The sequence below is a fragment of the Harpegnathos saltator genome, unplaced genomic scaffold (genome assembly GCF_003227715.2).
Source record: "Harpegnathos saltator strain DR-91 unplaced genomic scaffold, Hsal_v8.6 scaffold695, whole genome shotgun sequence".
Taxonomy (NCBI): domain Eukaryota; kingdom Metazoa; phylum Arthropoda; class Insecta; order Hymenoptera; family Formicidae; genus Harpegnathos; species Harpegnathos saltator.
In genome coordinates, this window is record NW_020230532.1 from 270,429 (window position 1) to 298,215 (window position 27,787).

A 27,787-nucleotide genomic window follows, 5' to 3' on the forward strand; every position below is an offset into this window, starting at 1 on the left:
TTACGGTTTACAGCGACGTGTTGCAACTCTTGCTCGGGGTAATACGATAATACAAAAGGAAACATACTTCGAGCCCGCGCGAGACCGCCTGACCTGTCCGACCATTGTTTCCCCACTCCCCACGATCAGAGATACAATGTCTGATTTTGCTCGTCGGAAATATCCGGATATTCCTGATAACGCGGCACACCGGATTTCACCGGTCGTTTTGTCTCCGCGAGGGAGGTATTCCACCTCGGGAGATCTTCGCTTTGGGTGCTTTCATGTCGAAAACACTCAGAGTTTTTCTTAAGCGAACAGTGAAGATAGAAGCCAGCAAGCACCAAGTAACAGTAACGTAACTGTGTTAGTTATAATTTCTCACTCAACAATGCAAGCAATGCAATGTATCACGCGTGTTGCTGCGACCAGATTTACAAAAGACGCGACGCGAAATCCGCTTCTAGCTGGCTAGGATGTTATTAGCACGAAAGCGTCCGAAGCGCAGCCCTCGCTCGAGTGAACTTTGCATCGGTCGCACGCCAGAATCCGTCGCGTGTAAATCATGGAAAACGCGAAATCTTCCCCTTCTCTCTCTTTCTTCCTTTGTTGCACATATACACACATATACACACACACACTCACACACACACACACACACACACACACACACACCGAATATCGCGCGAGCTTTCAAATCCGATCTCCACTTGCGGATAGGAAGAGCGAGGACACAGCAGGATTAAAAACGCGAGGCGGTTGCGTTTTTCTCTTTGTTTTTAATGAAGCGTATTCCAGCCATAAACTTGTTCACACGAACCGAGCGCTCCATAAAAGGCTGCAAAGATTACCTGCAAGAAAGATGACCTATATCATGGACTTTCGATCTTTGTCAAGCTTCAATCCTATTGGAGAAAGCTAGAGGAAAACAGCAGGTATATTTGGCCTTCCCAATAATTTTATTGGAGGGGCAACGTCTCCCCAATAATTTTACCCTCTTTACTGGTTATTTAACAACCATAAATAATACAAATGAAAAAATATTACATCTTGTATCAAAAGTCCTTCATCATTTTGTAAACAACAACGCAAAATGATAAGATGATACTTTCTTTTTAATCCAAAATGTCCTAATTTGTAAGTTAACTTTTAACATCCTATATAACCTACATACTTCTAAATACTTTCACCCCTACCACGGGTGATGTAAGGACTACTAAAGAAAAGGTCATGACTTCTTGCCTCTCCAATATTTCTCCCAAGTACGCCCCTGCGACGAGTATTTTACATCTTTTTCGTTTTCGAAGTTCCCGTAGGAAGCAATAGTCTATGTATCCAAGTCTATGGCTGTGTCCAGAGAGCACGTACGATTGGTCGTCGACTTCTGGAAGATGGATATTATTGGTAGATGTGAAAGTGCATCCAATCGTGGATGATTCTTATTGCACGGCTGAAACCAATAACCGTTGTGTTTTCTGAACGTGGTCTATGGTTCAGCACGGTCGGGAAGCGCTAGTACTTTCAACTTGGTTCTTATCAACGCGAGATGTCCGATTTACGTCATTTACAAAAGATAGCAGGCAATCGTCCGATCGGCTCGCCGGATGCGTTCGTCGAGGCCGGACGTGAATGTCCCAAGATTCCCGAGAAAGATTATCCGGAATGTTACGTTATGAGTTACAGAATAGCGAAAGCCTGATCCAAGTACCAATCTAATGACCGTTATCCAGAATGTGTCCATAAAGGGCTGCTTTTCATAGTCGGATCTTTGTAGAACATCTGTTACCCTGAACGCGCTGCAACAATATCGATTTTCCGTTTCTTTTTTTTTCTTATATATATAAACGTTATATCAACTTGACAATTAGAAAGCCATAATGAACATTTGATAAGCGTTCAGAAAGTAACAGAGTCCCAGTCGAAACAAGTCGACGCGTGATGTTAGAAAATGAAGAAACGTTGATTAACACCCGTATTCATAGTCAGGAGGCCTCATATTTGAGGCCTCCTTATATTCATCTTTAGATGCTGCACGGATTACTTTATTGGCTGCAGACCATCTGAAGATAAACTTAAGAAAGTCTTAAATATAAGGCCTGACTATGAATACGAGTGTAAGAATCGTTAGAGTGAGGTGTCGGAATTTTCCCTATGTGGTGAAAAGACAATAAAATCAAAATAACGATGGTAAAACTGAACTTGAAATCCCGACGTATTTTGAAGGTTCAAGTGAAGAGGGAGCTTGTGTGAAATTCGTCCATCTGATTGGTGTTCGCTCTCAATCTCGTAATTTAATCTAAGATTTAATCTAAATTCTGGATCTGTAGTGAAAGGAGCTTTAACTCGGCAAGTTCCACTTGCGTTTGGGACAGGTTTTCATTCAACAACGCTTTCAAATTGTGTTGGTTTCAAGCTTTCGCGGCGTTCCAGAGCGCGAACGATTACTCGCGTGAAAATCACCGAAATCAATATTTGCACGTGGGACACAATATTTTCCCCAAGAATAACTGTTATTTGTAAAATTATGTGTACCAGTGAATCATCATGAATGTTTTGGAAAATTCAATCACCAATCTTATAAAATCACAAAATGACAAGGAAACATTTCAATTTAAATCAATTTAATAAATTATTTAATAAATTAGAGAGCTGAAGAAACTTTTACGCAAGGAAATATATCCATCAAATGATTGCTTGCACGGGGCACTGGAGACGCTTTGTATGCAGTCGGCTGTAGGCGCCATTTTGCGAATACGCGCCCAAAATCTAACCTGCAGTTTTCCATTCCTGACGCGGAAACTTTCCAAGCGCACACCAGTCAGAATCGACGAGAATTCTATAACGGTTCATCGCTTTTCGCGACTAAATGCAGCTCAACTGCAGGTCAGTATAAATTTGCTGTTGCATCGCGGAGTGTCGTGTGTGGTGATCTCGGATGGCGGCTCGACGAAGCCATCGGGAGCCAATCTCTCGGATATTCGGCGGATGGCTGGAATTCTCCCGGGGAGAAAATAATTCGCGTGGCACGAAGGAGGTTATTGAGCGTCAAGCACCACGAAGCCCTACGAAGAGCCATCCGCGGATTCGAAGGGCCATGTGGTTTGTTTAGAAAATACAGTCATGGCGCCGATGACGATGACGTGTTAACGACCACGTGTAAGCCATCACGTGATAGCTGTCGGGGAAAGGGAAGAGGAAGGGATCTCCGTGGCGTTGCTTCAGCTCTGAAGAAGGCAAAGTTCTCGACAAAGAACAACACTCGTCGGCCGCAGCGGACGTTCGTTTCCGGCGTTTCCACGTCTACGAACTCACGGAACCCACTCCGTTCCTCACGCACACGTCGTGGAGTTCAATGTGACATACGCAGAGGTATGTACGCAAGCACGCATGCACGCACGTAGCGATGGACGTGGAGAAGCCACGGCGCGTCCGATTCACATGCAAAGTCTCTCTCTCACCGGCGACTTCCACCGCGACTTCCTGTTCCTCGCTGTTGCGACTCCCCGGTCGCGACCGCGGCGGCGAGAAAGCGGAGCAGCGCGGCGGGCTCCTCGAGAACACGCCGTGCAACAACAGCAACGAATCGCACGAGGAGGAGCGCGAACACCGCGAGGACGAGGGCGTCGCGAGGAGGACACGGGGGGGAGCGCGATCGTCACCCTGCCATCGGCCACGGTCACACGCAATTCGGGCTGCTGGCCTCCTGGTCGCAGGCCTGCTCGGCCTCCGCCTCGGCCTCGGCCTCCGCCTCGGCCTCGACTTCCTCAGCTTCGCCGTCGCTCTCGCTCGGCGGGCTCGGCTGCTCCAGCTGGTACTGATTGAAGCCGCGCGGATACTCCTGGTGATGGTGCAGGAGGTCGTCGTGGTAGTAGCAATGGCGTCGGTCGTCGACGACCCGCTGCGGCAGCTCGTCGATCGGCATACCGCGCGCGCATCGTCGCAGGCGATGGCAGATCAGACAGATCGTTACGACCACCAGGATGCTGCCGATCAAGTAAGCTACCAGCGCCATGTAGCTGTCCGTCTGCGGCTTCTCGGCGCCTGGAATTCGCGTCGTCGCCGGTTAAGTCGCGCTTTCACGTCTCGCTCGTCTCTCTCGTCTCGCCTTCGCTTTCCTAACTAGCCGCGCGCGCGGACGGAGTAATCGGCGAATCGGTAATCGAAATAATCAATCGTCATTTAATTCCGATCGGCATTTAATTGTGGACAGTTCGATCAATCGATGGGATTGATTGTCGGTCAGTGTACGATCGATCTAATCGCTGGGGACGATCGTCGTGTGCAATCGCTATTTATTCGATGTTAATTTGGATCTAATGCCAGTCAATCAAATTCGGACTGCAATCGATTAATGCCCGACGATTGTTCCGATTGCTGATTCTCGCGCGGAGGGTTACGTCCTTGTGAGACGTCACTACGTTTTTGAATCTAACGCTGAATATCGATTGTACTGCTGATGAACAAGGTTGGGTAAGCTCATTTTTTCTCTTGACTATCAAGAGAGAGGTTAGGCAGCTCGGAAATTCGGAAAATTCTCAAACATTTCCACAGAGGAACACTTTATCTCAGGAACGTCAGGGACATCATTTTGGGATATTGCAATATCTTGGGGATACACAAATGTCCGCTATTTCAGATTCTACAGATATCCCACGGATATCCTTTTTAATAACTTTCAGTTCCCTTTTAGAAATTTTTAATTTCTAAAAGTTGTTACTAAAAAAGATGTCCGCAGGATATCTGTATCTATAACGGAGAACATTACATACATACATCCCCAGGATATTGTAGAACGTCCTTGGGATAACGCGTGTTGTGTGTGTTGTATGCAAATAAAGTAATTAATTTGTAACTACTTTTTGTTACTACTTGCACACACAATGTTTCAGAATTTTCTGAGAATTCCCGGCGAAATGACGAACTTGCCTTGTAAGTTAAATTTTTTAAGAACCTGTGAGGTTGATTTGATCAAGTTAAAAGTCTTTGAGCAGGACTCAATTTAAAGTTAAGTTAAAATTAAACTAACTTTAAGCTAAAGTTAAAAGTTAATTATGCAAAGAGATTTATATGTTTTTTGTATAATTCGAACTGTTTGAAACATTAGCAAAGGTTGATGCATTCGAAAATAGTCAGTTTGATTTAAAAGTTAACGCTCTTAACGTCTGCTTAACGTCTGCTCTTAACGTTTTAACTTAACTCTCTTAACTGATCAACCGGTTGTTACCCAACTCCACCAATACATAATTCTCAGCGCGAAACGAATGACAAGTCTCTGATTCTCAAGATTATCCATTTCATTTGATGACTTCTTATATGTATAATTCATCTATTCTTTTATGCTGGTATCGTCGATATATTCTATTTGAACGGTGTCGCTGAACGATGAAATATGTTTCTTTCTAACCACAATTTCGAAATGCTTCGTGCGCGTTCGTATCCGATCCGTTGGCGGTACGCTGATGGATTGCTAAACACGTGGACTGATTAGAAATACTATAATTTAAGAGATGTCACTCACCGAGTTGTTATTAGACTACGAGTAACGGACTTGCGAGTCTTCGAAATTATATACGGGCTTAATTTGCAAGTAATGCCATGTAGATCGAAAAAGATATAGGGTAAACTACGAGAAAAAGGCAAATAGTACATTTGATAGAGAAAGAGAGAGAGAGAAAGAGAGAGAGGGAGAAGAGAATGAGAGAGAGAGAGAGAGAGAGAGAAAGTACGTCGCAAGAGATTCAGGAGTACAAATAGTAGAAAATAATCGCATGCAGTCAAAAAGTTAGTAAAGGCATATAACCAATGTAATTGCATTCCCTCTCGACATGCTTTCTTTTTGTTGTGTCGGATGTCGTCGTCGCACGTGATGCCCCGGCCGAAAAGGTAAAAACCGACGTGTTGTGTTTCCCGTTTTCTCCAATTCGCGAAACCGCCCGTTCGATAGTAAAGTGAATGTCCCAATTTTTAACGGTATTGTATTTGCTTCTCCTTGTAAAGCTTTGTTTACACACGGGTCTGCATTTATCCTAAACGTGTGTTCTCACTTGTCTATCTTGTATATTATCAGTCGCAACAATCATCAGTTTCGAAGAAAATTAAAAGCCACGGTTGGGACGTCATGACCGCGAGCGTGCTGCTAACAGCGATAGTTCGAACAATCATTCATCGAAGATGTTGGCTTGGAACGTTGACGGTTAATATCGGTCATCTGTGTTAGCGGTCGTTCTTCTTCAACTTCTGCCGTGTGAACGGTACTTTAGTTATTTCCGACGAAAGTAAGTGAAGATCTTGCCGTGAGTTGGAACGTTGACACACAATCTAAACGCCGAATGCTCAGGCTTGCCGACAGAGTCAACTTTGCACGTCAAGTATATGTAATCAACCAATTCATTCACTTTGACGATTACGTCACGCGGCCGCTGATTGAGACATTCACCTCGATAACAAAAGCGCGACGAAAAGCCATCGAAGCGACCAAGAGAGAGAGAGAGAGAGAGAGAGAGAGAGACTCGACGCGCTCGACTGTTCTTCTCTCTCATTTACACAATTCTGCGGCGTCTCCATCAATCCCGATTCTCTCTTGTGCGCGATGCGCGATCGTCCACGATTGTTAGTCAGACTCGAACAGAGCGCAACCTCGACGATAATTATAGCCGCGTTTCCGAGATTTACCGCCAGCGCTGAAAATCCATAGTATACCCGACACAAACTATGTATGTCTCCCGTATAGACGCAGCGTTCGTAACGCAGCCAATATATCGTCCGTGTGTCGCGCTTGAGGCTGATAACAAGGACAAGGCATAATGACACCGGCACCACCACTCGTTCGTCCTTCCTCATCGCTCTCTTCGTCTCCGGCCGCGGACGTACGTCGGGAGTAACGACCGCCCGCGCCGGTCGCAACGGTCGTTCGAAGTGAGACACGCCGGAGACCAAGTGTGTGACACGCAATATGTTCATTCCAATCGGGCTTGTTAAGTACGATAATGATGTGCAATACTGTGAGTGAACTCACGTGATTGATAGGGGAGATCATAGCATGCCGGATCGTCGGAAGCTTCATGAGGGGGCTCAGATGGCCACGAACACAAAGCACAGAGAGAGAAGAAGCATGGCAGAGGCCCCAGCCAGTGCTGGTGACAATGGGGCTGATGCTGCACCTGCGACACCACACAATCATTCACCCGCGCAGCCCCACCACTCTCTCACCTGCGTGTGTACGTACGTTCTCTCTACGTTTGCTACTACTTACCTAGACAAAAGTTACGCGTGTAAAACGCTCGCGCGCTTTTTTCGCGCGCCTAGCCCTGGTATATGTTTTTATCTCTGTTAACGTTGTGTAAACCGCTTGCTTTCGTGTCTCTGTGTGTGTGTGTGTGTGTGTGTGTGTCTGTTGTATATTCGATAGCGTGAATCAGGCTTTGCGTCGGCTCGGCGTGTGTAACACACCTTGGCCACGGAGACGTGTGCAGGTGTCATTGGAGGGGTGAGTCGCGTGAATTTTCTGTCTTTCGCTGCGATTTGTTTTTCTTTTTTTTTTGGCGTTTTTCTCTTTAGTTTCTCCGATAACAGAGCGTCTGATATCTCCCGTGGAAGCGAACTTCGTACACATGCACCGTGCAGCGTATCCGTATTGGGTGAGCGCGAAAATCCTGATGGGTTTCTCAAAGATCGTCGTGACCGATTCGGTCTTACGGCGACGATTACAAACATATATATAGATGTACACGATACACCGTTGAATGATGAGAAAATAATTAGCAGCAGATTATCTGGTGAAATAATTACCTGGTAAATTGTTTTTAATAAAATTATGCATTATCGCGGTGCATATGTCGACAAGATTCGTCGAAACTTTTGCGCACTCGCCCAATGTGATATCCACGCTTCTCTGAGTTCCTCACAGAGGAGGCTTGCTCTCGTTTCCGAAGAACCTCCGGACCAGTGCACACGCTGGTGCAACAAGATAGGATGAAAGAAAGTATGCTTGTTTCACTCTAACTCACCGCGCCAGTTCGAAAGTTCTTCGGAGACGAACGGCAGCCTAGCGGGTGCCTCGCATGTCTTCTGCGCTTATCTTTTTTACACAGCGCTATTCCTCAGGAAAATTTGTCTCAGACAATTTCCCCGTCGAGCGAAAGTGTCGGTAGGAAGGCCACTGCTTTTCTAGTGTATATTTCCGGTATGTTTCTTTTTCTCGATCTTCATACGATATGTCTTCAGCTAAGCCTCAGATTGAAATGTCGTTGAAGTGAAGTCCACTCGGTGCTGATCGAAGAGCTGATTGAGCCAGCTTAAAAGCGATTTTTCGATCGTTCGTACCCCGGAAATCCGTACCGACAGGCCTCGACACTTTCGCTGAGAAAAGAGCGACAAATTTTCCTAAAAGCGCAGCGTTATGTAGATAATGGACGGAACTTACGCGGGCCACCCCGCGTGTGAACAATACTTGTTTACGTGTACGCGGGAAATATACGCGCGTGGAAATCTGCTTTATCGTTTGAACGAAAGACACGAGGAGGATTCGAATTCTGCTGTTTCCTCGCGTACAACGCGGATGGAAGAAATCAGACCGGATCAACGCGGCTTGTTTCCGTGATTGATCAACGTGACACACGCGAGTTACTAGTTCATCTCATCGTTCTCATGCTGATTCTCGAGTGAGTATCTCCATGCCGTTAACTCGCCCGTCGTGCGAGCCGCGAGTTTTGGACTAACAAAATACAGATGAACACGAGATACTGTTAGAGGATCGCCTGAAGGTATTACGATACACAAAGACAATAACACCTGGAAATCTTTGTAGAATATAGTGTCTATTGAACAGTCCAAAGGAGATTACACTGAATATCAGAGTATAGTTTACGTAAAGAAAGAGACTCTGAGTGAGAAAGACAGACAGACAGACAGACAGACAAAGAGAGAGAGAGAGAGAGAGAGAGAGAGAGAGAGAAAGTTAGGCAGAGTAGTAGAGAGACAGAGAGAGAGAAATAGAGAGAGACAGAAAGAGAGAAAGTTACAGCAGTAGAGAGAGAGAGAGAGAGAGAGAGAAAGTTAGAGCAGTAGAGAGATAGAGAGAGAAAGAAAAAAAATAGGAAGAGAGAGAGAGAGAGAGAGAGAAAGAGAAAGTTAGAGCAGTAGAAAGATAGAGAGAGAGAGAGAGAGAGAGAGAGAAAGTTAGAGCAGTAGAAAGATAGAGAGAGAAAGAGAGAGAGAGAGAAAGTTAGAGCAGTAGAGAGATAGAGAGAGAAAGAAAAAAAATAGGAAGAGAGAGAGAGAGAGAGAGAGAGAGAGAGAGAGAGAGAGAGAGAGAGAGAGAGAGAGAGAGAGAGAGAGAGAGAGAGAGAGATAATATTAAGTTGTAATGGAAGCAAAGTAAAACACCGAATCACACACCGCTTTCGAAATGCTTGCTCCTGAGAAACGCTGCGACTTTAACGTTTGCGAAACTTACAGTTCTCCTCGTCCGACGCATCGTCCGGCCCGCAATTATCAATGTTATTGCACCGTAGGGACTCGGCGATGCAGTACTTATTTTTGCTGCATAGAAACTGATCTTGGCAGACGGTGTCGCTGCTCACCTCGGTCCAGACCGCGCGAAAGCCCTGCTGGCCCACCGCCTTGTCGGCCGATATGAAGCTGTAACGGCCGCGCGGTCGCGTGTTAAAAATGATAAAAGAAAAAGCTTGAAAAGGACGCGGAGCGAGATAACAATCGCTCGGTGTAGCGCGTGATCGCGACAGACCTGAGCCGCATGTTGTTGTCCTCCGAGATGAAGCTCCACTTAGCGTCGGTTGGTTTCATGCCGCAGAGTTCGCGCGGGGTCGACGTCAAGGAGTACCACATACGTAACACGGCCGCCGGACACCCTCGCGCTGAAAACAGATAAGGTGAGATAAGGTAAACTGAGGCGGTCCAACGTCCAATTGAAGGGATGCCCGTATGTAGATAACGGCGCTCAAAAGTGTCATCCCAAAAGCGCACGCTCTCTCTCTCTCTCTCTCTCTCTCTCTCTTCTAATACGACCCTTTTCGTATTTCTTGCACGTACAGATCTCGTTAAAAATATGCTGCATTTTCTACACTCAGCGAGAAACCTAACCACCTAATTTATTCGCGATGTTACCTGATTGGTCGCCCTCCACGGAGAAAAGCTCAAAGTTCAACAGTATCTGCTGATTCGGCCGCACTCTTATGAACCAGTTGCAGGTCTTGCTGGCGAGGTTCCGCGCCGGTCCCTCGTACTTGTTCGGGAAATTCGGACTGGTAATGATGCCATAATTTAAGCTGCTGATATTCGACCCGCAATCTACGACACGATCAATTCGGTGGATCAATTAATATCTTCGGACAGATGCGACGTACGGCTTTCGCTTAACTCAGTTAGTAGAGATTTAAGCCTTTGGAGCCATGCTGTGAGCACGTATATAGTAGTGAACAAAAATATCTAGCAAATAAACAATATTTGTTTGGTGGATATTAAATAGCACATCCACAGGGTGGCCCGCATAAAGTGTGACGACTCAAAAACTGTAAAAACGCTTGTCACATCAAGTCACAACTAGTTGATGAGAAAATTTTCCTGTTACTCGAGGCATCTTTCGAATTCCAAATATTCGCTCCCGCTTCTCGTCGAAGGGGAGACGGGAGGTAATCCTCGTCTACAAAGAAGCGAGCAGAAAGTGCGCCCTCCGTACCTCCAAAGATAGGTTTGGCGACCTCGAAGGTGTAGCGCGCCTTGAAGCCGCTGTAGACGAGCTCCGAGTCGGTGTGGAGAATCACCTTCAAGCCGAGGGCGCCAAGGTTCGACTCGACCGGGCCGGGCGCGGTTGTGCCGCAATACCTGCCGATCAGCTTCTCCGTGTGGTCTCTATACATATTGTAGATCTCCAGCCAGTCTTCCTGGCACAGCTCGTACCTGTCGACGGGAAAAGCACATCGACCATGTTTGACGACGCTGCCGGCGAAACAGCTCGCGCGCGCGTTTCACAAAGCGCGACGTAGAAGTGCGTTACTCACCCGTAGTGGCCGTCCGTGGCATTGAGATTCTTCGTCCGCACCTTGAAGTGATCGAAGATCAGCGCGACCTGTTCGTTCGGCGTCGCCAGGAAGAAGTACGTGCAGTTGGTGTCGCTCGGGTAGTTGCTGGGGTAGCGCGGCGAGTTGAATTCTCCTCGTTTGCGCGACGAGCTGCGGTACGTGAAGGTGCAGCTGCCATCAGGAGCCGCGGTGCCCGGGATCTTGTACTCCGTCTCGAAGGTGTACCTGCCGGCAGATTACGGCGCGGGCGGCCTTTCAACGTGCGCTCGTGTCAAGCAAATGGATCTGTCTCGCAGCCGCCGAAGACCCAACGCCACAGTTCGCGCCGATGAACTTTGGGCGAGTCGCGAGTGTTGGAGAAAAAAAAGGAATCAACGTGGATCCGTTGGAACGCGCAGTGGCGTGGAGGAATTTACGCGGGTCTGTCGGAGTCGCCGGAGGATCCGGCGTTCTCCAGCTAGCTCGTGGTCGGATTTTAAACGAGCGCTTGTGCGGATAAAAAACCAGGATCGGGAGGAGGTAACTCGTTACATCCTTGTAACGGGGTTGCAGTCACGGGGTTGTTTTCTTTTTCGGTAATATAACTTGGTTCCTCTTTCAATATCTGTGTTAATTTAACTTGATTACATCTTTTTTGGGGAATCGGGAACTGATTTGATATAGTTGCTTCGCAGCTACGTTCGAGGAGCGCGTTCAATTTAGAGGGAACATGTGATCTAATTCTTTTATCTCACAAAAGGGACAGAGATTGTCCGATTTCTTGTGTTCTAAGTCTCTTTTAAACAAGTGCAAAAAACATGTTTTAAAAAATAGATATTTTGCGAAAGGATCGATTTATATATCACCGATAATTTTACATCCGTAGTTTATTGTGAAATACCTAAAGAACACACATTTGTTAGAAAAACGCATGTTTAAAATTATCAAACGTTCAAAACAATCTGTTTTAAACGAAAAGTTTAGAACATACCGAAGCTGACCGTAACTGCAACGAGTTATTTTTCAGAATCGTGACTTGTGACCGTAACCAGTTGATTTTCAGTAAAAAATTGTAACTGTAATTAGGTATTTTTACGAGACAACTTTCCCAAGCCCGTAAAAACCAACGTGGATCTGTTCGAACTGCTCCACTGATCCCCAATTGTTCCTCTCGAGATTCGCACTCACTTCGCTTTGAAACCCGTCGCCTGCAGCTCGCCGCTACTGAACACCATCACGAGTCTCGGCCCGTCGCTAACTACGTGGCTCGGATTGCTCTTGTTGCCGCACATCTCGTAATCGAATTTGTCGTAGGAATCCGTCGCCTCCTGACCCTTCAGATATAGCTTTAGGTAGCCATCGGTGCATGACCTGAAACACGAAACCCAGGAAGTGCGATAAAAAAAAAAAGGAAAAAGACAAAACGGGAAAGGAACCCGCGTGAAAGATTTCGTAAAAATGAGGCCGCGACAACTGGTAATCGGTAAACCAATTTTGCCGTCCCTGGGAAAGTCCTGAGAGATGCGCGAGCACGAAAGTGAGCAAAAAGGACTCACTCTCCCTTCGGTGTCTGTATCGCGAATTTCTCAAACTCCAGTCGCACGCGCTCGAGGTGCTGCGAGTCCTGCATCCCGTAGATGAAGTAACGGCAGACGACCTTCGGTATGTAAGGATATGGAAAGTTTGGGCTGACTACGAATCCCGAGGTCTCCTTCTTGCTGAGGATCTTCTGGTCGCACTCGGATCCGCGGATGTGCTCCCCTTGGTACTCCTTGATGAAGTCTACGCAGGCCAACGAGAAAGAGAAGACGTCAGAACGGGGACGGGTTACAAGCGTGGTCCTCAAAGCTCTTGGTTCCTCGCCGCGGGAATCCTGCCTGGCGGCGTCAGAAGCGAAAAAATACATCCTGCGGAACGCGTCGACGGGACCAGACGGGTTACATTCGTAACGTGACACTTGCGATCGAAAGAAATAACGTGACATGCAAGTTATTTCCTTTCATTCCGTCTTTCTTCAGGATTCCACGGACGTTAATTTTGCGCTTATATTTATCGATCGTTGAGCAAAAAGGAGGCATTCGTACTATTTCGCAGACCCGCTCCTCGACTGGCTGCGAATGTCACTTCGAGGATATGTTTTTCTTTCCTTTTTATTCCGAGATATTTGGCAAGCGTTTCTAGAGTATGTTTTCTCGCTCCTGACGTTGCGAAAAAACAAGAGCCTTCGTCCAGTCCGACGCGAAACGGAACGGAACAAACGGACAAAATCGGCACGGTCGTCTCACCCAGACTGACGAAACTCTCTGAGAACTCGAAGATGCCCTTGAAGCCGCGGTTCTGCGTGTTCGCGGTGCGCTTGAGCGTGACGAACGCCACGTACAGGCTGGACTCCGAGGAGTACAGCACCAGGTTCCGCTGTTGGCCGCAGTACGTGCCGATCACGGCCGTCGAATTGTCGATGCCGTCGTGCACCTTCACGTAGTCCAACGGACAACTACGGATGGCGACGAGATCTTCGCGTTAAGAAAAATCAAGCTCCGCAATAACACCACGTGGGTGGTGTCCCCCCGAGGAACTACCGCGCGCGCGCGCGCGATATGACCGCGGCAAGCCGCTGATGACGAAGTTGTCATTTTCACGCGCGCGCGAATTCACGTTCGATATTTCGAAAGTCTCCCAATTTGGACAGACTTGAGAGCTAGATGAGATCAGGTGTCAGCGTTGACGAGTGAAGGAGTCGTCTGATCGCGAGAACGTAGGAGAAGAACGCGGTCAAACGCGGATCTCGGTACAGAGCTTCTTCGCTGGCGAGGAACACGAAGACGCGAAGATGGGGACGCTTAAAAGCCAGCACGGTTTGCTCGGGCCACAATTTTCCTCGCGGACAATTTATATTCGAATCTTATATATTTAAGATCGTCTCAAGTTCACATCTTCCGATACCACGGATCGTCTTGTCGGAGCATCCAAAGATGAACCTAGGTCGGTCTTAAATAATAAGACCAGGCCGATCCTGAATCCCGAGACCACGCCGAATCCCACAAGGTCTCTCACCCCGCCGGTGCTCATACGTACTGTGGCCCCCCGAAAAACAAGTCGAAGTCGCGAAACTCCAGTCGCACGCGCTGCCCGGCCTTGCCGATAAACTGATAGCTACAGACGAGGTCCTTCGGATAGGTGCCAGGATAAGTGGGCGACAGTATGTTGCCGCTGCCCTTGGCCTCCGCGCTTATCGTGAACGAGCACGGTGTGCTCGGCGCCAGCGTGCCCACCTCGTACTCGGCTGCGGACGTCACGTAAAATTCATTAAAACCTACCTACCGGCAGCACCCCCCGGGGCTCGGGGGGGGAGAGGGAGGGGAGGGGGGAGGGGCGGAGAGGAAGGGAGTCAGAGGAATAAATAACTCGTACAAACGGGCGCAGATGACACACCGTTTTCACACCGGTGAGGGAGGCTCCGCGCAGCGGGGAGAACAGGCCGAAGGTCTAAAATTTATCAACTCAGCCGGAAGAGCTCCCGCAGGACCTTGCGTCGGTCGTGAGACGGAGAGACTGCGGGTTGCGCGAAGAAACTAGCGATCCTTTTCTTTAACACTTCATCGCGACTGAGGTTTTCGACATTAATCGAGCGACCGCTCAGCTCTCTCTCTCTCTCTCTCTCTCTCTCTCGCGCGCGCGCGCTCTCTCCTACTTTATCTAATCGTCGCCGGATTGCAAATTTGTCGACATCGTCGTCCTTTCTCCTCCGCGTGCTCCGGAGGGGGAGTAAATATGCGCGTCGTTAGAAATGCGGTCGAGACGAGACACTTACAGGCGTTGATAAATTTGTAAATACCGCTGAAAACGTTCGGTAGCGTGAGATTCTTGTCGGTGAAGAAACTTAAGGCGATCCCCTGATAGAGAGAAACCCGTCTACGAGGTGGGGTCGGCCCGCAGAACCGACCGCCGAATGGCGTTTCTATCAGCTTAGTCGTGTTCTCCGATCGTATCTCCGAGTATATATCCATGAACTCGTGAACACAGCTGAAATGAAGAGTTGAGAATCGGCGCGATTCATGCACGTCGCGCGAACGCGACGACGACACGTGTGCGGCTTAGCTTAAGTTCGCTCTTAAAGGCTCCTGGGTATTTACCGCGGCCATATTGGATCGTGACATCAGAAGCGAGCGGTGTGACGTCGGCGAGAACAAGTTATATTCGTATACGAGAGAGAGGATACGCGTCGCGGACCTCGCTGGAGCATATTTGCAAAATACCCTCCGTAAAGTATCCCATTCTCTCGACGCGATCAATCGACAATCCCCGGATGATTGTAACATTAAGCCTAGTCACACGTGCGCATGCGCAATAGTCTCGCATCACCTCAGGCCTCATTTTGAGGCTGTCGATTGATCGTCGAGGAAGAGGCACAGTTCTCGCAGCATTCTGCAAGTGTCGTCTTCTTTTTATCTGAAAACGGCGCGCAAGAATAGACCTCGGCCGTGTCGCGTCTGACGTCGCGATCGAGGTGACTTTAGCGTGGCTTGGTAGACCAGAAGACACCTAACGATTAATGAGAAACGCGGGCTCATGTGAGGCACTTACGCGGGTAATTCTCCCACAGCAGATCCACTACGGGCCGGCGTACGGAATTGTGCGTGTAAACAAGACATACGTTTAGACAGGTGACCCTTCGTAATTCGACCGATCGTTTGTGCATGCATTGTACGCTCGTCGAGCGTAATATACAATGCGTTAGAAGACATCGTCCCAGTCAGAGCCACAAGGTTGATTCAACGGTTCACCGACCACATTCCAACGTCAGATCAATCGTCGAATCGAGCCGATACAGCACAGAAAGTTGCAGCAACATTGCCGCAACGTTGCAACAACATCGCAATGTTGCGGTAACGTTGCAGCAATGTTGCTGCATGCATATAGCTTTGTTTGCTACATGGGACACGTGCTATATAGTTCTGACTGGGGTTCAGGCTCGCTTAGGATTACTTTCCCTGCTCACACGGTCGGCGTTGCAACCCTTTCGGTACGAATGCTAGTCGACTACACAGTCATGCTAGACAGCACTTGAATGCCGTCGTGACTATCGCTGTCTGCGTGTAACTCTAGCCTACCTCTAAACACCGAGCAGGCAGTGACGTTGCATCAACCTTACAATCTGCCTTACAATCGGTAACGCAAGCGTAATGTAACATACGTTGCGCGTAACATTGCTGAGGAATGCCAAACATTGACGCAGTGTCACTGCTCGTCGGTGTTGGACCGGGACATGGTAAATCAAGCTGCCGCATCGAGAGGGTTGAAACTTACGCCGACCGACAGATGGGGGATCACGGCAAAGCGATGTTAAAATTAAATTAAATTATGTAAAATTGTAACGCAAGTAAAATACAGCAAGGCGGATAGGCAGAGATACATGATATTTCGTGTTGCGGATGAGAGAAGGGAAGTAACATGAAAATGTTCACGCTCCGCATGTCGGAACATATCAGAGCTGAAACTCTCTCAGCTAGTCGTCCCGAATCTCCTTCGGTCTCCTGTCGCGCGGTTGACGCGCGTCGACGCGAGCAATCAGGATCATGCAAGTCGGATATCTCGGCGTCTATCGTCGGCCGCGGAAAGAATGGCAAGGGTGTGTGTTATCAATCCGCAGGCGATAATAGCCGTAGCGCGATTTCCGACGCACGCGTCAGGTGCGACTGGCTGACGGGAGGTATGAGGCTGGTGTTACGGAAAGAGGAGGGAGGGGGGGGGGAGACGACGGCGGAGATGATGCCTGAATGCCGTGGTGGTTGACACTCACTCTGGCGGCTTTCCCCGAAGGCCGAACGACGTGAAAACCAATTCGACACGCTGACGTGGCCCTGCGAGGAACGTATAAACGCACTGTCGAGGATTCCCTTCGAGGTTGATCAGCGTCGGTGCATGAAAAGTTCCATTCGACGGCCCGTCAGGAGTGCTTACGAACTTTTGGTCGCACTCTGTGAAACGAGACAAGGTCGCGACTCGCGTGAGCTGATATCGTGGCCGCGCGACGACCGAAGTCGCTGTAATTTTCGGTGAGTTCAGTTCTCGCTGTCGCTCGCGCGCGCGCTCTCTCTCTCTCTCTCTCTCTCTCTCTCTCACCGTCTTGCGCGTTATGAACACGTGTGTATGTGTGTGTGTGTGTGTGTGTGTTCGTACGAAAGGGGCCGAGAAGAAAGCTGAAAGTGACCCCGCTAACGAGAGCGTGAACCGACGCGCTGATAAGATAACAGGCGCAGTCGCGCGCTGATATCAGCGCGTCACCTCGCGCCCTCTTCTCTCGACACGATCGCTCCTTGCGCGTGAGCCCACCTCCTCCTTGGGAATTCTTTTGGAAATTTGAACTTGCGTTCATGCATTTCGGAACATGTCCAGTGAGGGAACCGACTCGACTCCCGCGAACTCTCCAGAGACAAATCTCTCTTGCGATGCATGCGGACAATTGCACGGACTCACTGCTCACGTTTATACGCTAAACATTTAACGTCGATTTCTCGGACTCGTTCGTGCGGTATAAATGCTCGCGGCCTTTCAACACCGTCGTCAACACCGGGCCAACTGCCTCGAGCCGTTTTCTTCGGATCCCTTTCAAGCCCTCGAGTCATGTGCGACGGCTCGATGACGTTTCGTCGCTGTGTATGATATTTCTCTCTCTCTCTCTCTCTCTCTCTCTCTCTCTCCCCCTCTTACCCCCGCTCCCTTTTCTCCCTTTCACCTGCATATGTTACTCTGATTTCCTGCCGCACGAAGGAGCGCAACGCGGCCGCGCTCCCGCTCTTCACATTTCCGGGATAAAGCCCTTTCGAGGCGCGAGGCCGATCGATTTTACATTCATTACGGCGAGCACACGCAATCTTCGATGTCGTACGCGGCTGCGGGCGGGAGGGGGGGTGAGAAATATACACGGGAGAAAATACGCTGCACACGCGGGAATGTTCGAACCGACCGAAAATTACGTCGCTTTCGATCTGCGTGACGCGGCGCCCATCGCTCTCGGCGAAGCGCGCGATGCAATAACTATATCGAGAGAGAGAGAGAGAGAGAGAGAGAGAGAGAGAGAGAGAGAGAGAGAGAAAGAGAGAGAGAGAGAGAGAGATCGCAGGGGGGAGGCGGATGTGTGCAAAGTCAAGTCCCGGTCGGGCGTAAGGTGAGGAGAGAAGCGATTAGAAACGAGTAGAAAAAGGACGGAGAAACGTACTTGGTGTTCTGGCAGTGGTGAGGCCTCCCGGTGGTGGTGGCGGCAGTGATGGAACGTAGTCTTGTTGTGGCAGTGGCGCGTCAATTACCTCGCGGGCTGAATTGAGGGACGGCGTGACGCGATTCAAAGTACCCCCGAGACACCCCGACAATACCCACCGCCACCGGGAACACACCACATACACACCGTATTAATTCGACAATAATCGTGACAGTGCGAAGCTGATAACAACGTGACGTGTGTCGCGCGGCCGGGGCGGCCGAGCGAGCGAGCGTTTTCTTTTTTTTTGCCATTTTCCTTTTTTTTTTTTGCCACTTTTTCTTTTCCACTCCCTTGCTCTCTCTCTCTCTCTCTCTCTCTCTCTCTCTCTCTCTCTCTCTCTCTGTTTTGTCTCTCCCCTGCGCTTTTTAGCTCCGCGCGTTTTTTCGCGGGGAACGATAATCCGAAATCCGGCCGCTGCGGTTCTCCCTTTATCTCTCACTCTCTCTCTCTCTCTCTCTCTCACTCTGTCTCTCTCTCTCTCTCTGTTTCGAAACTGTCCGAAAGTAATTTACACCTGAACTCGTGTGTACAATAATGATATCGTGTCGCGACGAATGAGAAACGGCTGGTGAGATTTCGGTGAAAATTCAGGAAAAAGAGAGGGAGAGGGAGAGAAAGAGAGAGAGAGAGAGAGAGAGAGAGAGAGAGAGAGAGAGAGAGAGAGAAAGCGATGCCGCCCGTATGCCGTTCGCGCACAGTCACATTATTATTCGAGATTAGTGGCGTCGCTATTGTCAAGCGAGAAATGATATTACCGAGGACCGTCACCTCGGGATAAACATGCAAGATTGATCACCGCTCGAGATCACAGCGAGACGTAACGAGACGTCTCGTGGATGCATTTTCGCGGATACACGATTCGCCCGATTCCTCGGCGAGTTATTTCAGGCGTTAAATGCGGCATCGAGGACGCGTCCCTCCCGCCCCGCGAGCAAAAATATTCAACGAACGTGCATTGTCTCGAGAAGACAAAATCTCGAAACTCGGAACAGTTGGGACAGTTGCCTGACAAGTCGTAACACCGAAATCCGGATATCGAGAGAGTTATTTTTATTTATTCTCTTTATCTTTTTTATTTATTTTATTTTATATTATTTTATTTATTTGTTTCATTTATTTTTATTTATAAGAATCACCTCTCTGGTACAGATAATGGTACAGATGATAAAAATAATCCAAGTAAAAATAGATATAAGGAGATAGCAGGCATAACGTGATACAAGAATCTTACATAACAAATAGGATTCAAGATGCAATCAACTTAAAGTGTCTGATAATACTGAACTTGAAAATTACTAATGACGTATGATGGAGATCGATCATACTGTTAAATTCGCACGCGCTAGCGTAGCCAGCCGATTAAGTGGTTGAAATCTATAAAGTAAACGTATAAAGTGTTGTATAATATCACGCGATACGACGAACTGATTCTAAGGAGATCCTCATTGGAATATTGAACGTAATTGATTCTGAAGTAACAGGACTGTGTTGACTGTGTTAAATCACTGAAAATTTGACGTTAATACGTGGTGGCAAAGAAGTATAATGAGCAAAAATATCTTATTAGTCCACTTATTAGTCATAAAAAGATACCGTAATGATACACCTCAATTAATAATTAATTTTAGCTGTATAGATCGACTTTTCACCTAATTTCTGTTATCTCTGACATTTCTAACGATCATACAATATAAAAGAAAATTTTGTAAAAATCCTGCAGGGGCAGAAAAACGACGGCTTATTAACTCTCCTCCTTTGTCCCGGAGAGTATGCAAATTTTCTGAGGAGGCGGCACTAATAGTAGTGCTTTCACTGCCTGAAAGCAGTACCCTGGTGTATTAATATTCAGCCATTTGAGTACACTCCCGCTGTACTCTAGCGAGTAGACACTAATTACTCGTTGCTACGCGACGAGCTGATTCCAAGTGACTTGCCGAAAGTTTTTCATTTCGACTAATTGCCTCGATATTCGGGCTTCGGTTTGCTACCGAATGGCAAGAACCAAGAAAAACTGTCCCGCTTTCATAAAATTCCGACACACTTTTTCTCGGGACAATACGTGTCCGCGAAATATTACTGCGGTGTCGCGCGCGCGCGCGCACACCCCGGCGGGGCTAAATCCCAATTAAAATTCCCCGCGCCGGGGAAAGCCGATATTTCGTCGGTTACTCGCCCCAGGTCTCGACCGTCCATCGATCTTCGCGTTTGACTTCGCCTCGCGCGACTCGACCGTGAAAGTAGCTAGACCGCACATAGGGAGGGAAAAGAAAAGAGAAGAACGGTGTAGCTTAAGCAACAACTACGCGCTAACGCATTCTTACTGACCTGTGGAGCTGTCTGGACAGAGTAGCAAGAGTAGCACGAGGGCTGACGAAAGAAAACTACTCCCAGAGGCATGCCAGAGTACTGAAGCCATACTGTATCCTGAGAATAATCATTCATATACCTCATCGTCGACACGAGCGTGCACAGACGCGCGGATTCGTGTACTATCGTAATCTCTCCCCTTCTCTTTCTCTTTTCAAATGTCTTTACCATATCGTCAGTATCTGTCCTGGGCGCAGGAAAAGCGAGGAAAATCGATCCGGAAGATCATCTGCAATATACACGGTTCAGCCGTTATTATTGTTATTCATTTCAATCGCCGCATTATGGTTGGTTATATCTCGCTGGGCAAGCAAATCAGCGAGTGTGTTTCACGCCGAGGTTTCACAGCTTTTCACAGCTGTGTGTCGACGATTGTGCTTACACACGTAGCTAGTAGCGCTTCCAACTTGACTCGAAAAGAACCGCTCCAACTTCGTGAAAGAGAAAAGAAAAAAAAGGAAAGCCGTGAAAATCGCGTTTCGCGTGACGCGTACCAACGAAAATAATGTCCTAACGAAGCTTCGCACCGGTGCACGTGTAGATACAACGTGTAGATAAGTCGCATTGATTTCCGATGAGAAAGATCCACTGCGCGCAACGCAGCGACGATGTAAAATCGCTCGAGAAGGATTTAGCGATCAATGACGCGCGCGCGCGTTCGCAGCGTCTAATTCCGAGAGAGGCGGAAAATGGCAGAAACACGACACGGACGATTAATTTAGTCCCCAAGGTGTCTCGCTCGGGTAACGCATCGTGTTTCGCGTCGCCGTCATGCAACCCCGTTAATTGAGCGACAACTTGGAGTCACTATTTTTGCCGCGATCGAGAGACATAATCGCCGAGAGACTTAATCGGCCGTGATATCCGCGATTTTGCACGGACGAGAAGAGAGGAAAAGAGAGAGAGAGAGAGAGAGAGAGAGACGCGCGTGCAATCTCTTTCTCTTTCTCGGGCAAGCAACGTTTAATCAATTAACGCGCTATCACTCAGCATGTGATCGCGAATATGACGACAGTTACAATCAGCGTGTGCTCATGCGGGTACGGATTGCGGGAGAAGAATTAATCGTATACATTCTATAACAGCCGCTTGCCGTACTTGCCTTCGGCCGAGCGAACGCGCTTTGAAAAATAACGCAGCCTGTCTGCCCGCCTGCGATCGCGTCAAGTGATTTCACAGTGAATTAACGAAATATCGACGCGACAAGTCGGAGCGAGAGAAGCCGGCCGGCGGCGCATCGAGCGATCGTCCGGCGTGCCGTGGTCGAAAGGTATTTTACACAAACCGTGGAAGCGATAATAATTCGTTAATAAATCCGAACAGTTCTCCTTTTCTCTCTCTCTCTCTCTCTCTCTCTCTCTCTCTCTCTCTCTCTCTCTCTCTCTCTCTCTCTCTCTCTCTCTCTCTCTCCTCTCTCCTCTCTCCTCTCTTTTTGCTCCGGAAAGCTTAAATTGAAAATCGTTAGCAGCGAAGCGCAAACACGCTCTAATCGTGCCGGTTGTACGTACAACGGAAAATAATAAACGTAAAATAACAGAAAATAACTGAAGCGATATCGTCGAAATAATTTGCCGTTCCGTCGCGATGCTGAGAGCTATGAAAAATGAGCGCGTAGGAAATAACAAAAGCGCGGCGAACGATATTGCCGAAATAATTTTTCATCGTATTTTCATAGTAACTTCTCTCAATAATTTTTGCCCTCTCTAATTTGAGCAATAATTCTCCATTATATTCCTCCATTTTCCAAGTGATTTTCTACTCTGCAACGATATTAAAATAAAATGGAAGAATAAACAATAATAGTACGAGTGGGAGAACGAAAATATCCAAAATACTGATACTGTCAAAATAAGGTTGCGATAATAATAATAATTTTCTTAACTTCCTCTCTATTATATTTTAACCAACAATTTTCCGTTGCAGTTCTCTCCGTCTTTCAAATAATTTTTCACTCCGCCACGACATTGAAGGAATAAAAAGTAACACAGAAAATAATGAAAATATCGAGAACAATATAGCTAGAATAACTTTTCGTTATATTTTAATAATTTTTCAAAATAACCCTTAATCCGCATTATACTTATAACAACTACGTCCCGTTGCGATTCTCCATTTCTCCATTTCTCAAACAATCTGTCCGTCCGTATCGAAGCGATATCGAAAAAGCGCGAGAAATAACGCGAAATTAGGGAAAAGCGACAAAAAAGAGAGAGAGAGAGAGAGAGAGAGGGAGAGAGAGAAATAGCCGATGATTTTTAATGTCAAAAATGATACTGTCAAAATAAAGTTGCGATAATAATAATAATTTTCTTAATTCCCTCTCTATTATGTTTTAACAACAATTTTGCCATTGTAGTTCTCTCCGTCTTTCAAACAATTTTTCATTCCCCCACGATATTGAAAGAGCGAAAAGTAATATAGAAAATAAGGAAGATATCGGAGAACGACATTGCCAAAATAACAAAAATAACAAAATAACAAATTGCAAAAATAAATTCCGTTGTATTTTAATAATTTTTAATAACTTTTTCTCCATTTCTCGAATAATCTCTCCGTCCGTATCGAAGCGATATCGGAAAAACGCGAGAAACAATGCGAAATTAGGGAGAAGCGATCAGAGAGAGAGAGAGAGAGAGAGAGAGAGGGCGAGGAGAGAGAGAGAGAGAGAGAGAGAGAGAGAGCCGATGATTTTGGGACAGCCTGCATGACCGCCAAACGAGGCTCAGGTCAATCTATTGGCGCGCGCGCGAGTAGTTCCAGGCGATGTGCAGGCAGCCAGTGAAAACGACTGCTGATATATCCGGCAGAACGGCCAGTGGAGCAATCCGCTCGACTGCAGACACAAGCTCCGCAGTGTAATCAATGGATGTCTTTCGTTTAGACAGTGCGCTCGTATCGGTTTAATCGACCAGCTGTATCGCTTCTACGGCTTCTCCCTCCCTCCCTCTCTCTCTCTCTCTCTCTCTCTCTCTCTCTCTCTCTCTCTCTCTCTCTCTCTCTCTCTCTCTCTATCTATCTATCTATCTATCTCTTCCACCGTCTCTCCTACACCTCCGGCCGAATAAACAAACTTAGTTTCACCTTACTCCAGCTGATTCGCGATCGATTGGAACCCGAAATTCGAACATCCCGAGAGATCGACGGGTCCGTTTCCACGCGTAATCCGCGGATGATATTTCCTTTAGTTTCTGTAACCTCGCGGGCGAAAAACCGCGAGTCATCCCGCTGATTTCGAGCGGACAACGGACGGCGGGGTGAGGGGGGGGAGCCCGTGATTCGTTCGAGGGTGTGTGTGTGTGTGTGTGTGCGGCCGTTGAGAACGTTTTTCCTCCCTCTTTTCTTTTTCCGACGAGCCGGCCGGTCGGCCCGCGCGCGCTCGAGTGTGTCGACAAACGGGAACAATCGACAGGAGGAGCGAGGCGCGTGTAGAACGCGGCGCGGACGGCTAGAAAGTAGAACAGAGTGTTATAGGATCAGAACCGCGCCCCATGCGCTCGGAAAAGGATAGCAAGATGGTCAATAGCGGCGGCTCTCCGACGTTAAACGCCGACGGCCGCTTTTTCTTCCGCGGATCATGCAGACCCTCATGCTGCGGACGTCCAGCGGGGGTGTCGCCGGACATCCCCTGGCCGAGCGAACCGCGGCCTCTCGAGCTGTGCCGCGGCCAGCCGTTGCCGTGTGCGACATTGTCATCGATCAATGTTGAAATCGCACTGTTGACGCGCGACGAGCGTGTTTGGCCCACGATTGTTACCGATCGAAATCTAACGAAACCGAGATGACCCGAGACCGAGCGAGAGACCTCCGCGCCGTTTGAAAGCTTATCTCTCATCGTAGCCGGGACTTTTCTCGCGATTCCGCCGTGCGAAACTGCCGATATTCGCTCGGGAGCGACGAGTCGAAGTTGAAGAATCGATAACGGGCGCTTACCTGCGATTGCGAGAACACGGTGAGAGGATCTCGAAGCCGCCTGCCACGCACGCGGCTGCGAGAAGCAACTCGGCGGCGGCGGCGATTAGCTCGCGAGATCGCGTACGCGCGAGTTTGCCGAGTTCGACGGCGAGCGATGAAATCGCGCGCGGAGGGGGAGGGGGGGGGGCCGGCGATTGCGATGTTGAAGCGCGCGCGATCGCGCCGACCTGGGCTGTGTTCCAAAATTCCACCGCCAGTACTGGAAATACATAGTTCGTGTCACGTATTATTATAGATTTTCAGTGCTGCCAGTGAATATTGGAACACAGCCCTGGATATATACAGCCGGAAGAGAATCCATCGCGCTGGCCGAATTCACCGGCGGAGAAAATCGCGTCGCAGGTGACGCTAGGCGCACGGCGACGCCGTGCGCGCGGAGTGGAAATAGAAAAGTCTAAAAAGAATATATGCACGCGTACGTACAGCGCAAATGGAAAAGCAAATGGAGCACGGAGCGCGTACGCGGGAGCAATTGGCGATTGACTCCGAAATGGAAATTCGCGACGTGGACACCGCCGGATCGGACTTGACTCGTCTCGCCGACGACGCGGCGTTGGTTCGCGCGTGTTTCCGCGAGATTTCCGCCGATTACTGACCGCATTAACGTCGTACTTTCAACACGCACCGGCTCGCTCCCTCTCTCCCTCTCTCTCTCTCTCTCTCTCTCTCTCTCTCTCTCTCTCTCTCTCTCTCTCTCTCTCTCTCTCAATCCGTCAACGTCGTACTCATCGGCAACAACGTCGTACTCGTCGCTGACATTCGCGCGCGCGCGCGCGCTCGATCGTCCCCGCGAGCATAATTCATTCACGGCTGACTTGTTTGAAAAATAACGCTCGTTGCCTTCATTAAGCCCGAGAATTTTTTCTCGCGTCGACGCGGCGGCCGCGCGTACCTTCGCTTTCATCTCGGCAGTTAAATCTCGGCCGTCTCTCCTCTCTCTCTCTCTCTCTCTCTTTGCGCGTGTAGAGATCGCCGACACGCCTAACAGACTCGGCAAAAAGGGCGAGCCGAAACTGCACGGTGAATACTATCACAGCACACACACACACACACGCACGCACGCACGCACGCACGCACGCACACACACGCACGCATATCGCGACACCACGAGGATAAGCCAAAAGGTAGAAACGGAACGGAAAGGACAAAGGACGAAAAGAACGGTTCCCCGCGAGTAGTTCCTCCCCGACGACTCGCCCTCGCGAGTTCGATCTCAGCATCGAATAGCTCGGAATAAGAAAGACACACAGGGGGACAAAAACAACACTCTAGAGAAGAACAAAAACACATAGGACGAGAGAGGGAGGGAGAGACGCATGATCTCTCTCTCTCTCTCTCTCGAAGAAAAAAAAAAGAACCAAAGGACGAGCATGAGAGGAGAGCCGCCCGCGCGAGGTCTCGCGTTCTAAAAGCGCGAACCGTGGTATCCCGGTCGAGCCGCAACACAGCCGCGATGATCCCCGAGAGCGGGGAATCGCCGTCGTTGCTCGCGCTCCACCAGCCGACGAGTTCACCCGTGCTCATCCGTACATCCCGTTTTCCGATCGACGAGAGAGAGAGAGACTCGTCCCCGTGAAAAAAAGGAAGCTTCCTTCCGCAAAGAAACACTCACCCCGTCGCACCCAAGTAGTCGTCTCGGAGTCGCTACGTCGCGATGCGCTTCTCTCCCTCCCTCCCTCTCTTTCCCTCCGTCTCTCTTCCTCTCTCTCTCTCTCTCTCTCTCTCTCTCTCTCTCTCTCTCTCTCTCTCTCTCTCTCTCTCTCTCTCGGCGCTGTAACTCCCGCGGGGGTGTACAACACCCTTACGCGCTTGACATCCCCGACACGCCTACTGGTAGCCGCGAGAGCGCGACGCGTGTGGCACATCGCAGTGACGAGCCTCGTAATCGGCGGCTAATCACGCGCGCTGATAAACACGAGCCGCCGCCGGCGAATATCGAGTGACTCGCAGACACCCGCTGGTCGACGGGACGACGGCGAAACGTGTCGGGCGGCGGCGGTCATTCCAGAGCGCGATTCTCGCGCGAGCGCGCCCTTATCAGCCCAGCGTGGTAACTCGCGCGCTATCACGAGGCGACCTCGTTCTCGTCGTCGTCGTCGTCGTCGTCGTCGATCTCTCAAGATCTCGCCAAATCCCTCTCACATGTTTCTCCCTCCACGAGGGCCGCGCGCGGAGGACGATCAGGGACACGGTCACCTGCCTGCGGCACGCACGCACGCACACGCGCACGCACCCTCCGACGACGACGACGACGACGACGACGACGACGACGACGACGACGACGAAAGACTGTCTACGGAAGAATCTCTCGCGGACTCGCCGAGACGGCCATGAGCAGCGAGGCCGCGAGAGCCTGTCGCTCCGATCGTGACGACCGCGATCGGTGTCGGCGTCGGCGTCGGCGAGAGACGGCGGTTTCGATCTACCACTCGGAGGAGCAGGCGTACCTCGAGTTCTCCCTCACGGCGGTGCTTCTTCACCCTCTGTGCTCTCTCACGGTAGTCGCGCTCGCGTTAAACGGAGATTAGCCCTCGCGCGCGTTCGTCCCTACGTTCGTCGGACGTTCATCGTTTTCGTAACTCGTAAGAGCGTCGCGCGTGCACGCGCACCCTCCGCCGTCGCCGTCGCCGTCGCCGTCGCCGTCGCCGCCGCCGCCGCCACCCTGCTGCTGTCAGCAGCCGACTCGTACCGTCGCTTTGGTTGCTGCTGCTGCTGCTGCTGCTGCTGCTGCTGTCGCTCCGTGCCTTCGCCTTCGAGGTCGATTCTCTCGTGGACGTGACACGACACCATCACTGGAGTCACACCGAGGAGACGGAACGGCACATCAGAACGCACCCCGAACGCGCGCGCGACTCGCCCCTCTGCGAAGAGTGGCGACTCCGACGTCGTCGACTCGCCACCGCCGCCAACACACGCCCCAACATCGGCGGCAGAGGCCGCCAAAATCCGGAGGTGGCCGTGCGCGATCACGCCCGCCGCCCGCGCGTCGGGGGTGGGAATCGCTCTCGCGGAACGGAACATCCGATTCCTTCGCGTCCCTCTGCCCTCAGTTGGGAGGACAGTCTCTTCCTTTTGCGAAAGCTTCCGGCGCGGACGGGAGGAACGTCCGGCGACGAGTCTCGTCTGGGAGACGAATGCTACGGCCCTGTTTGCTCGCGGAGTTTGAATCTCGCGCTTGGATGCGAACTCG

At 49.4% G+C, this 27,787-nt stretch overlaps 1 protein-coding gene across 7 annotated transcripts; it reads right to left on the minus strand.

Annotated features, from left to right (window-relative positions):
• Window positions 1-2,587: 2,587 nt before the first annotated feature.
• LOC105192133 (cubilin) lies at window positions 2,588-27,748 on the minus strand. 7 transcript variants are annotated; one of them, XR_003113944.1, is made up of 18 exons: window positions 27,287-27,651; window positions 20,794-20,854; window positions 20,584-20,682; window positions 18,217-18,312; window positions 16,798-16,975; window positions 15,582-15,608; window positions 14,809-15,020; window positions 14,073-14,280; window positions 13,283-13,491; window positions 12,554-12,779; window positions 12,186-12,368; window positions 10,998-11,243; window positions 10,676-10,896; window positions 10,105-10,287; window positions 9,725-9,854; window positions 9,434-9,618; window positions 6,995-7,139; window positions 3,848-4,020 (listed from the first exon to the last, which is right to left on the minus strand). XR_003113944.1 is itself a non-coding variant. In XM_025305408.1 (17 exons), the coding sequence occupies exons 3-17, from the start codon at window positions 20,672-20,674 to the stop codon at window positions 3,656-3,658; spliced, it is 2,736 nt and encodes a 911-aa protein (XP_025161193.1). In that variant the 5' UTR covers window positions 20,675-20,682; window positions 20,794-20,854; window positions 27,287-27,748; the 3' UTR covers window positions 2,588-3,655. The 7 variants fall into 7 exon arrangements, 6 of the variants coding, with proteins under 6 accessions (XP_025161193.1, XP_025161190.1, XP_025161192.1 ...); XM_025305408.1 differs by lacking the exon at window positions 6,995-7,139 and having other exon boundaries at window positions 2,588-4,020; window positions 14,833-15,020; window positions 27,287-27,748; XM_025305405.1 differs by lacking the exon at window positions 6,995-7,139 and having other exon boundaries at window positions 2,589-4,020; window positions 27,287-27,744.
• Window positions 27,749-27,787: the final 39 nt, after the last annotated feature.

Excerpts from the sequence above, each read along its gene's own strand:
- LOC105192133 (XM_025305405.1), bottom strand. The coding sequence starts at position 20,674 with ATGGCTTCAGTACTCTGGCATGCCTCTGGGAGTAGTTTTCTTTCGTCA. Across the intron at positions 11,244-12,185 it reads GCGACGGGTTTCAAAGCGAA|GTACACCTTCGAGACGGAGT; the intron begins GTGAGTGCGAAT and ends ATCTGCCGGCAG. Across the intron at positions 9,855-10,104 it reads CGTGGAGGGCGACCAATCAG|CGCGAGGGTGTCCGGCGGCC; the intron begins GTAACATCGCGA and ends ATCTGTTTTCAG.